Source organism: Phalacrocorax aristotelis, chromosome W (assembly GCF_949628215.1).
Source record: "Phalacrocorax aristotelis chromosome W, bGulAri2.1, whole genome shotgun sequence".
NCBI classification, from domain to species: Eukaryota; Metazoa; Chordata; class Aves; order Suliformes; family Phalacrocoracidae; genus Phalacrocorax; species Phalacrocorax aristotelis.
Genome location: NC_134310.1, coordinates 612,547 through 624,610, shown reverse-complemented (window position 1 = coordinate 624,610; position 12,064 = coordinate 612,547). Strand labels below are relative to the sequence as shown.

Sequence of the window (12,064 nt, the reverse complement as noted above, 5' to 3'; positions counted from 1 at the left end):
CAGCCCTGCAGGTGTGGCCTCACTGGGGCAGAGCAGAGGGGGAGGAGAACCTCCCTCGCCCTGCTGGCCTTTCCATGCACCCCAGGACACCGTTGGCCCCCTTGGCCCCAAGGGCCCGGTGCTGGCTCAGGGTCACCTCGCTGCCCCCCAGCACCCCCAGGGCCTCTCAGCAGAGCCGCTCTCCAGCAGGGCCCCCCCAGCCTGTGCTGGTGCGGGGGGCTGTTCCTCCCCCGGGGCAGGACCTGGCACTGGCTCTTGCTGAATCCCATGTGGTTTCCCTGGGCCCAGCTCTCCAGCCTGTCCAGGTCTCGCTGGATGGCAGCAGGGCCTGCTGGCGTATAAGCCGCTCCTCCCAACCCCTCCCAAGTATTTAATGTTCCGTTCAGATATAGGGTAACACCAGTGAGAGTACTGCATTCAGCAAACCAGAAAGTGCAGGACAGTGCTCCTGATCTTTTTCTAATGGTTACTTGTAGGAATGCTCTACTCATCTAAGTATTATTTATTAGAGATGGAAAAGCGGAGAAGAAAAAAGCAAATTTTACCCTCAGACCCATAATGTTCTGTTTCTTTGTGCTAGTGGGAAAGGGAAACATGAATAGAAGTAGTCAAGAGCTTTAATGAAGTCTTTTATGAGAAATTTAAGCTCCTCGTATAAAGAGTTTGACATCAGCTCTGGTCTGTGGCTTGACTGTAAGTCAAATCTTCCCAGAATTAGTTGCTTGCAAATGAACATGAAGAGCAGGCTGGCCTTAGACACAACCTGGTTTTCATATTGTATGGCTTCTTTCCTCCATTCCCTACATACCTTTACTCCTTTTGTCCTCATGTTAATCTTAATCATGCAGATGTTTCACTGGTTTTTTCCTTGTCTGATGTTGGTGATCTCATAGGTGCCAAGGAGCAGAAGCTTTTGAAATTCAGCAGTCAGGGTTGGCCAATGGAATCTTCATGAAGTTCTTGAAGGACCGTTTGTTAGAAGACAAGAAGATTACTGTACTGCTTGATGAGGTTGCAGAAGGTGAACTCCAGCTTACTGCACTAACAGTCCACTCAGCCTGTGTTACTAGAGATTTCATTCTTCTCGTGGTGAACGCGTTACACTACTTTAAGCTCTTTCTTGTTGCATTTTGATAAAACAGCAGCTTTTATCAAGAAGCAAGGCAGCACATTAACAAAGATCATGATATCATGAAGGGATTTGAGAGCTTAGTGATCAGTTTTATACTCTCTGTTTTAGTGAACCGTATTTGTTCTGAGTGTCTTTCTGCCTGGAGCCTTGAATTGTTTGTCCACAGGAATTACTCTTATGTCACTTGGTGTCAGCTGCTAGTGGTAGTCCTGTCATGTCCATGTTCATTTAAACAATTAACTGAGTCCTACCTACCTCAGAGTGCTATAGTGATGATAATTATTCCCTCTCTATCAAAGGGTATGACTGCACTATAAAGGGCAATCCACTGTTTTAATATGCCTGGTTCAGTAATTGCCTTTTGTAATTGATGGGAGAAGTGCTAAAGTGAAAACTGTTGAGGGAAAATGTATTGCATTTGTGCAACATTGGCTCAAAACAGAAGAATAGATATGGCCATTAACAAAGAGCTGTCTGTATAAGATTCTGGGTTTTGTAGGTAATGTACATCATCAGCCAGGTTCTGCTGTGGTTTCCAGTGTACCTGGTGCAACTGCAGGTCTCGGAATTTTGCCCAGGCTGTCTTTCGACAGGGATCCAAAAAGCAGAAAAAAATCCAAGAGGATCCTAAATGCAGTGAAGTTCTGCTGTCAATAGGTCATACTGTTGAAAACAAAATGCAGAGATTAAACCGGCAGAGCTTCTGTCCGTGCTTTATTGAGGACAGGGATGAGATCATTGGTTGACTAGCTGAAATATAAGCATGGAGTTTATGTCAAATTGATGGCAATAAAAATCCAGCATAACCCCAGGATGTAAATCGAAATGTGATGATGGTTTGCTACCATTTGCTTGTTTGTCTGGTGCATATTCTCATACGTATTTTCTGTCTTTTTGGTAATAGTTGGTGTGCTGCTTGACTAGATCCCATAAAACAAGCCTACCATTCTCTATTTTGTCTTATCTGTTAAACTTCCCATGAAGTTTCTGTGAAAAGTTAAATAAAATTTCAGATTATGTCAGAATTATCCTGAAGAAATAGGATCTGTAGATGGCAAAACTAAAATGATTATTCCAAAGCCTAGGTCTGAAGTTGATTCCCCCTGCCTCCCCACCACGGGACGATGTGTTTTTCTTCTTTTCCCAGGTGCAGCCAAGCAGAGTGCTTTTTGCATTCACATTTGTACTTTTTATTTGCTTACAGTACTACTCAGTTTTGCCATTATCTACATACAGAGGAGGAATTTGAGGACTTGTCCTCTCATTTGCAGCTAGCTATAGCTGTGTTTCCTGAAAGCCTGGCAGAAGCTCTGATAGAGCTCCTGCTGTGGATGCTCAGCAGCTGCTGTGTTTAGAGCCAAATTCATTAAGCCATCGTTCCTGAAACTCTGTTTTGAAGCAGGCCCCATTATCTTCCCTCTCCTTCTTAATCTTTCTTGCCTTGTGGGACATTCTGACTGTTACTGTTTTGTGAAGAGAGAACCTTGTAATCCACTCATCCTAGCATCAATACGATGTCTGTAGTATATGTATATACTACGTCTTTAGTTTTTATCCCATGTCTTCCCATTGTCAGCCTGCTCAAAGCCGAAGCAGAACAGGCACCTGCTTGCATTCTGCAATGGTCACAGACCAATCAGTCTTTCAACTTGCATAAGAAGTTTACAAATTTTATAATGAACAAATATGCAAAAAATATTTGCACCCTTTTCTGTCCCTCATCCTTTTTGTCATTGCTTTGGTGTGTTCTTAAGTGGGTGGTTGTTCTCTTGAGATTTCTCCCTCCTCGTCCCCCCACCTTTGCGGCTTCCCCAGAAGAACATGTCACAATTCTGCTGGCACCCATTTTCCCTACACTTTCCCAAATGTCCTGTAAGAGTCAGTAGTATTTTGTTTCGTCTGTACTGCCAGGTTAATGTCACATGCTGTAGATGTTCTGACATGTGACCTATTACTTATGTCATTCTTGAACTCAGAGTGGAGAGAAAGATTGATTTGTCAGGCAACGTGACAACCATTGTGGTCAGTATTGCCAGATATTGGGTGTTAGTGAGTACACTGGTGCACTGATGGCACTTGAAAATGTTCCAAAGGAGTGTTCACGTTAAGAGTGTTCACGTTAAAAGTGTTCCATGTAATTAGCCTTCATTATTTCATTCTCTTATGAACTCATAAATGGAATTTTTTCCAGGTTTTTTTTTAATTCACTCTGCAGGGCATAGGTTGTGACTTTCTGAATGTAGAAAACTACCTGAAAAGGTCACCTTTAAATGTAGTTGAACTAAACATAGGGAGACCCTGATAAATTGGAGGAAGTTTGAATGGTAGACCGATTACAGTTGGAAAGGACCTCTGGTAATTGTCAGGTCCAACTCTGTTGCTCAAAGCAGAGTAAGCTAGAGCTGCTTGCTCAGGACCTTGTCCGTGTGGGCTTTGAATGTCTCCAAGGATAGACATTCCACAGTCTCCCTGCACAGCCTGTTTCAGTGTTTGATCACCCTTAGAGTAAAAAGTTGTTTCTTGTGGTTAAATGGAATTTTCTCTGTTGCAGTTTGCATCTGCTTCTTGTACTGTCACTGAGAAGAGTCTGGCTCTGTCTAATTCACTTTCCCTTGTCAAGTATTTATAAATACCGATGAGAAGTCCCCTGACCCAAGTGCTCTCCACCTAAGCAATCTCAGCTCTCTTATCTCATACAAAAGATGCTCCAGTTCCCTCATACTTCTCTCATATGAGAGGTGTTCCAGGCCTCTCATCTCTGTGACCCTTCACTGTAATCCCTCCAGTATGTACATGTGATTCTTGTACTGGTGAGCCCAGCACTCCACATGCGGCCTCACCAGTGCTGACCAGAGAAGAAGGATCACCTCCCTTGGCCTGCTGGCAATGCTGTTCCTGTTGGCTGCCTTTGCCACAAGAATGCATTGCTGGCTCATGGGCAGCTTGGTGGCTGCCAGGTCCCCAAGGTCCTTCTCTGCAGAGCTGCTTTCCAGAGAGTCAGTCCCCTTTCTGTAGTGGTGCATGGGGTTATTCCTGCCCAGGTGGAGGACTCAGTGTTTCCCATGGTTGAACTTCATGAGATTCCTCTCTGCCCAATTCTAAAGCCTGTACAGGTCCCTCTGAATGGCAGCACAACCCTCTGGTGTATCAGCCACTCCTTTCACTTTTTGGTCATCTGCAAACCTGCTGAGAGTGAACTCTGTCCCCTCATCTATGTCATTAGTGATGATGTTAAATAAACAGTATTGGCCCCTTTATTGACCCCTAAAATACTCCACTTGCCTCCAATTCTTTAGAAATCCCCTCCAATGGTATTATTCACATCCTTGGAATTAGTCACTTTAATTAGGACCTTACTGAATCTGAGCTGTGATATTGCTTGAACTGGCTTTGAAAGACACGTGAGCATGTTGACTAAGACACATGTGAAACCCTGAAGATTCTCTGCAGGCATCCGGCATGCGGTTTTAGCCTTAAGTGAATGAATAGCTGAGCAATGAATACTTCTGAAACTACAAGTTTTTATGGAAGTGCTGAAAATGGCATAACCGTAGCAACCAGACAACGTTGCAGTGATGTACTTAATTTAGTTAGAATTTCAGCAGCATTGATTTTGAGAGAAACTATATGTGTCTTATTTTTAGATATGGGCAAGTGTCACCTTACCAAAGGCAAGCAAGCTTTGGAGATCCGCAGCAGTTTGTCTGAGAAGAGGGCGTTAACTGATCCCATACAACAAACTGTATCTTCTGCAGAGTCTCTGGCACGGAACCTACAGTGGGCCAAAGCTCATGGTATAGTACAGTCTACTTTTAGATGATCCTACTGGCACTATGGGAAAAATAAGAGGATGACCTTTCTTAATAATCTCTCGCCTATGGGTTGTGATATTGAACGGAAATGGAAGAAATTCAAGTTCATGTCTGAATTTTTTAATTAGTATGTTCAGATCTTGGAAATTTTTGTGTTGGGGTTTACCTTTACGTGAGATAATAATGAACTATCTGACATGCAGATTTCATCCTGAGTAAGTATATTTAAGACTACTCAAACACTGTAGGGGAGACATACATGATGTCTGCCCCCTGGGATAATCTCCCAGTAATGTTTGTGTCCAACAATAACACTTCGAAGACATCATTAATCTCATTCTAAGGTCATCACCTAAAATAGCCAGGTGAACTGTATGGTAAAAGTGCACGATGAAAAGGAGTTTTCAACATACACAACTAAGAAAACTAAAATAAGGTGAGATCAGTTCCAGGTTTTCTAGACTTCTTTTAAGGAAGGCAGTGGGGCTTAAGACCTTTTTATCTGTTTCACCTAAATATGTGGGAGTACATTTTAAAATTCCTTTGACAGATTGGGCAGGGGGTCAGGGGTGGCATTTTTAAGACAACTAGTCATGTAGACAGACTCTTCCACGGATGTAGCTTTTTATTTGTGGAATCAAGCCCTTAATTCTTCTTTGTTAAATGATTTTAAATGCAAAACAAAAATTATAAGGACATAATGTTACCTTATGGTTTATTTGTTTGAAGCTATGCATAGAAGAGAATGTTTTTGGGATTTGGGAAGAGAAAAACCTTTATATTTGTATAAAGGTATGTCAATGATAATGTTAAATAATCCACTTTCAGTGGGAGTAGAAAAATCATTACAAAGGAGACAGACACAGAATGATATCGTTGACCCTTGAGCACTTTCAGGTATATTCCTATGGACTGAGAAGGATCCAAAATGTAAAGAAGAAAAATGCTGCGGGCTAGGTTTTGTGAATGTGTGCATAAGCTGTGAAAGGAGAAAAACAAACCTGAAACTTGTTCAGCTGTCAAATTCAAAGGTTCTTATAATGCTATAGCTGTGTCTCCTCTATATCGGATATATACCATATTAACCATATTGGTTTGATTACAGATACGTAAACAAATTCTTGGGTCAGTAAGCTGTATCCTAATTAGAGTAAATGTTGCCTTGCTAGTTGCACAGAGATTGGAAGGAAACCTGTTAAGCAGAAGTTGAGTCAGCTCTCTCTGGCAGTGTCTGCTGGATACTAGCAAAGAGTGTTGCTGCCTGGTTAGCTTCTAACCTGGTTTGCTTCAATGTAGATATGTAAGTGATAGAGGGGAGAGCAGGAGGAAGAGGCCTATGCCTTTTAAAACTTTTGAATTTAAAAACAAAATTAAAAAAAAGAAAATACATACACTAAGTTTTATTTAGAATGTAATGGTATGTTATTTATTTGCAGAACTTCCAGAAAGTATGTATCTTGAATTCAAATGTGGTGTTCAGATTCAGTTGGGGTTTGCAGCCGAGTTTTCCAATGTCATGATAATCTACACGCGAATAGTAAAGAAGCCACCTGAAATAGTAGTTTGCAGAGCCTACGTTACAGACTTCGCACTCGTAAGTGCTTCCTCTTGGTGTCTTGGTGATCTCCCTCCACCAAAGTTGAAAACTGTCTGGTCTGTCCACGTCAGACTGCATCTTTTGTAATAAAATGGGTCTAAACTGTTGAGATCAGGTGCTTACATGTGTGTGCTTGTACAGACACACATATTTACTTTTATTTTTTAATGCATATTTTTCATATATATAAAAATACATTAAAACTAATCTGGGGTTATCTTTTTCAAGGACTCCTTTGATTTTCATTGTCTAATATCAAGTATTAAATACCTCCCCTGGAGGTATTTAAAAGACATGTAGGCGTGGCACTTCAGGGCATGGTTTAAGAGACATGGTAGTGTTGGGTTGACTGTTGGACTTGATGATCCTAGAGGTTTTGTCCAACCTTAATGATTCTATGGTTCTATTTCGTTAAAGACATTAAATGTCAGTAGCTCCTATGTGAGCTGAGGACACATCTACCTTGCAGGACAAAGTTTCTTAGGCTTCAGTTTTACGGTGATCCTGTCCAGTTCCATTGATGTTAATCAGCTGATCACAGTGAAGTGAAGGGTATGAGTAAAACAGAAAGCTCCTTGGGGAGAAAAGCCCTTCTTTCCTGATGTCTGTGGAAGAGGACTTGGGGCAGAAAACCTTTTTAGATAGAACAAATAGGACATTTCTGATGCTTTATGAATAAAATATTTAAGTTAATGTGCACAATAAATACATGTATTTTTAGCCCACAGAATTAGTGTTGTAGTACTGTACTTCATAGTAGAAGTTAGGTAAAAAAGAGCAATCCTGAAGCAAACACAGCAAGTTTGACAGGAACCATCAGCAAAAGAGGGTAACCTACTTGAATGTAACCCCTTTTGCCTGTGATTAACAGTGACTTCAGCAGCTTTTGCAAGTAATCCAAAATTGATATCTTCTTTCTTCTTAAGAAAATACTGACTTTATAAAAAGAAATACTGCTATTTTATGATCTACAAATTCTATACCTTCAATTAGGTTTTCTTTTTTTCCCCTTGTTTTTTTCTTGCAACAGGACCTGGATGTGGATCCTAAAGAGGCCAATAAAGGAACTCCTGAGGAAACCGGAAGCTATTTAGTATCAAAGGACCTTCCCAAACACTGCCTCTATACTAGGCTAAGTTCACTGCAAAAACTAAGGGTTAATATATATTATTCCTCACAAGCTTATTCAGATAATTTAGATAAATCACGTTGCTTTGCAGTTCTGTTGAGGTAGCTTTGTATTGTCTCCCTAATAAGTAACGTTCTTTGGAGGGGGAAAAAATGGCTAACAGCACAATTTAGCAACTGTAGTTTCTTAGCAGAAAAATGAAAGTCAGGGAATTGATGCAGTTTATCTCTGTATCTTTGTGTCGTGAACATCTCTGCAGGACATCACTTGGTAACTCTTCTTCAGTGCTTTTGGCAGCTGGTGTAATATAAGTGCTTCTAGAAATAAAGATTATCACGTGAGCAAGTATTAACCAAAGGAGGTCCTCAGTAAACAAGTCTTGCTCAATAAGTGTCTTTAGCTCCTGAAAAAGTTAGTCGTCTTCTCCTATAGACTGTGCCTCTTTAAGTGTTTCCTATGTTGTTACTTTAGGGAGGAAGTGTAACCTTTTTTCTTTATCTCCCTGCCCCTCTGCCCCTCCTTTTGCAGGAACACTTGATCTTCACTGTTTGCTTGCACTATGAGTATCCGGGAATAGAAGATACAATGGATGAAAGAAAGGAAGTTAATGTTGGGAAGCCCCTTATTGCTAAATTAGGCCTTCATCATGGATTCAGAAATAATAATTGTCTCCAGACCTGTTGCATGGCTAATAATCATTTTCATAATCAAATAGAGTCAAGTCCAGCAGCAACTAAATACTACGTCCCTGGTCATTGCCAACCAAGTTCCTGTCCAGGCATTTATCATCCAAACCGTATTTGCTCAGACAGCATCAGACAACCAGAGGCATGTTCTTGCAATGGGACTTCAAGGATATTAGCTTCAACACATGAAGTACAGAATTACCCACCGCCTGTGGAAAAAAGTAATGTACCAGTAGAGACCACTGATGATACTGTTGAACTGGAATTCCTTCTCTCTGACAACCTCAGATTCTCTACACAGCAGTAGCTGTGATTTGTTCAGAATAGACCACAGTATCGCCCTTGAATAGGAGACCTCCCACACTGCTTATCTGTCTCCTGGAGTTTGGGGGCTTCAGGACCAAGGGGATTGGAAGTCTAGAAGTGCTACTGGAAATAAGGTCATGAAAAAATTTCAGAACCAAAGCGACAAAACTGGACTGATAGATTCAGGAATGAAAAAGGCATGGGTTTTTTTTTTTTTCTCCTACCATTTGACCTTTGATACAGGGGAAAACCTGACCTCCTCAGTTTCCTATTCCATTCTCTGGCAGTCAAGCAGCTAACAGAGCAGTCTTGCATTTCTGGGAGGAAGATGCCTATCTCTGTTAGGGGATGAAAGCCTGGCTGTGGTGACAAAGCTGCTCTTGAGATAGTGAAGCCCTGGATCTTCCCAGCTGCTTCTGCAGCACCAACTGGAGTTATAAAATTTACTCTAAATGTATGTTTCCTAAATCTTCTGTTTTCAGAGAGGAATTGCTCATCCTATACAAAAACAAGAAAAACATGAATCACTGTCAGAGGAAAAAGTGTTGAGAAAATTAAGCGGAAAATGAATTTCCATGTCCTCTATGATTTAACATGATTTAAAAAAATCCATTGGCCCCACAATTATAAGTATACCTTTCTCTTCCATTTTTCAGTTCCCATTGTTCAATATCCAGGGATTTCTTTTTACATACTGCATTAAAATAAGGTTGTGTGTGTTCATATATGTTGTAAGTTTCCTGTTGAGTATATAAGATGACACATAACATAAATGAACTGAGCCAAGAGGGAGCTTTTACAGAAGTGAAGTTACCATGTTTGAATATTCCAGTGTTACAAATATGTCTCCTTCAAGCCTCAGTTTCTTTCCTTCCTTGTATGTATGGATCAGTGACTGACATTCCAGTTCCTTGGATGTAGCTAATGATAAGCTTGACCGCTTTCTCCTCTCCCATGGTCAGATGTCCAGTGATGAATGGGTAAAGAGCAGTGCAAGGAAAACAAAGCCTGAACTGAGCTAGTAAACTAGCATTACCACTGTTTTTTCTTAGGAGAACTAGATTGCAAGATCCCCTGTCAGAGGGATTAAAGTAACAGTTTCATACTGTGGTGGATTGCTCTTATGATAATCTTTCTCTTAAAGACTTAAGACTTTCATTAGTTTGATTTCTGGAAGGGTGGTCTTTCCATGTTCTGCAAGAACACTAAATGGAGATGTGAGGAAAAAGTGCCTCTTCATAGCAAGCAAAGTATCATATAGTTAGGCACACAATAAGACATGCTGAAGGCTAAAAATGAACAGGCAAGATGAGTGAAAACTTTGGGGTTCTTCAGGCTGAAGTACCAGGATGGTGTTCCTGGACACCAGCCATTGCTTTTCTGTGGAGATTTAAACAAACAAACCCTACTCAATTGTTTTCCAGGCCAAGCTAATTTATATTCATTCAAATTAATGTGCTAACGTTCTAGCCTAAAACTGTGAAAATCTAAGACAAAGATTCCAGCACACAAACTTGTAAAAGTGTCCCACGGTGAGGGACACCTCCTTCATGTCACAACCTGACACTTTGTATGTAGCCCTACGTGTGTGCGTTTGCTCCGGAGCTCAAAGGTAGAGTTTATCCATAGACTAGGTGCCAGAAGTAAGCTAGTCTCCTAGGTCCTTTAGCCTCCAAACCCCAGAATCTCACCTTTAGAGGTGAAGGCATAGGTACCTTCCGAAGACAGTTGATCCTCTACTGAAAGGCAAATGAGCTACTTTCATACGGTGCTTTACTGCTTCGTTGACCTCAGGGAACGGATAAATCTAGCTTGGGTTAGCTGCCAAACCTTTTACATGTTGCAAAAGTGTTTTGATCTGTGTTTGAGAAAGGGCAGTTTAGCTCACCAAACTGTTTTGCATATTCAGGTTGAATAGTTTGTTCAAAAAAAGACATTTTTTAAAAATGTTTGGTTTTGTTCCAAAATACTGAAGAATCTGTGACTTGCCTATGTGTATCTGGGGATGAGTGTGAGAACACGGATGTTTTACTTGGTCTTAGAAAGTCTTAATGCTTTGAAAGCATGAGAATATCGGGGTGTGAGGTAATTAAAGTTCAAGGGAATTCTCAGATGTGGGTAACAGCCTTTCCTGCCCAGGTGATACCGATAAGCAATTGCTTTAATTAAGATCCCCGTTGTGAAAAAATTTTTTACCTCAGAAAAATTATCATGGTGCTTTTCATTAAGTAGGTAGCAAAAAATATCATCTCATTGACGTGGTGGAAAACCAGTTTCAATCTTCAGTTGAGATCCACCCTTCTGGTGGGATTTGGTAGCCTTGCACTGTGTGGGCTGGACACTGAGGGGGGTGCTGTACGTGGTCATAACAAGTTTCAGATGGGAACGTTAATGCATCATTAACTACATATGTTGATCTTCAGATTCATCTGTGCTGAAAGGTAGATATCTGTATGTGGATTTTAATGTAGTTATTTCCAAAATTACAGCCATGCTTGAAGTAACCTGCAAATGAGCTTCTTGGAAATGACTTTCTCCTTTGGAGGGTATTAAATAGTGAAATATTTATTGATGAATGAGATGTACCTGTGCATTAACTATCGAGTATAATTGACTTAGAAACCAAAAATTATACTTTGAGAAATGGTCTAGTACTGTAACATTTAGCTGATACTTTGTTGCAGGTTTTTAGTTAGTATGAAAGCTTATTCTGTTTCTTACCGTGTAATAAACTGTTGTCTACAAAACAATATATCTGTGGATGTGTAGTTGCTATATTCTTCTACTCCTCCCAGTTTAAAAACTCCCAAACTGTATTAAAACAATGCATATAATAAAATAGTTTCCTTAACAGAAAAGAAGGGGAAATCTGAATCATGAGCTTCAGCTCAAGCTAAACATATCTATACTCTGGGCCTGTTCAGGTTTCTCAAAACTGTGCCCTTAGAAGTCAGAGGTGGTTTTGGTTGGTTGGGTTTTTTTGCAAGTTTATATGAACTTCTAGCTTCTGAAATCCCAACTGTACTGCTGGCTAAACCTAAATGATCCTTCTCCATTGCTTCACAAAGATATCCAGATGAGTTTCAGTAATATTTGGATGATTTCTGTGAGAAATGTGGGTAGAGAAAGAATCCAATTAAACCTTAGAAGCTGTCCAGAGAAAGGCAGGGGAACTCACTGACTGTATGTGCTGGTCTGTTTGCAGGTGCGCTCCGCTGCAGCATGGGAAGGGCTTCCAGGAGCAGCAGTGATGATGTGCCAGTAGCTGTCTGCTGGTGTGATTTAAAGCTAAGGGTGGGCAGTCAGCTGGTGCATGACAGTGGGACAGCTGGTCAGCGCTCCATGGATTTCCTGCTGCCACAGAGCTCTAACATACCGTGATCAGTGCTCAAGTTTAGTACG

At 40.9% G+C, this 12,064-nt stretch overlaps 1 protein-coding gene across 4 annotated transcripts in view; it reads left to right on the top strand.

Moving 5' to 3' along the window:
- MALT1 (MALT1 paracaspase) overlaps positions 1–11,414 on the top strand; it is a 38,476-nt gene extending 27,062 nt beyond the window's left edge. For all 4 annotated transcript variants that reach the window (XM_075077901.1, XM_075077900.1, XM_075077904.1 and 1 more), the window contains 5 exons: positions 894–1,021; positions 4,777–4,926; positions 6,381–6,538; positions 7,572–7,697; positions 8,199–11,414. In XM_075077901.1, the coding sequence (XP_074934002.1) occupies positions 894–1,021; positions 4,777–4,926; positions 6,381–6,538; positions 7,572–7,697; positions 8,199–8,663 (1,027 nt within the window). In that variant the 3' untranslated portion in view covers positions 8,664–11,414. The remainder of the gene's footprint in view (positions 1–893; positions 1,022–4,776; positions 4,927–6,380; positions 6,539–7,571; positions 7,698–8,198) is intronic.
- Positions 11,415–12,064: the final 650 nt, after the last annotated feature.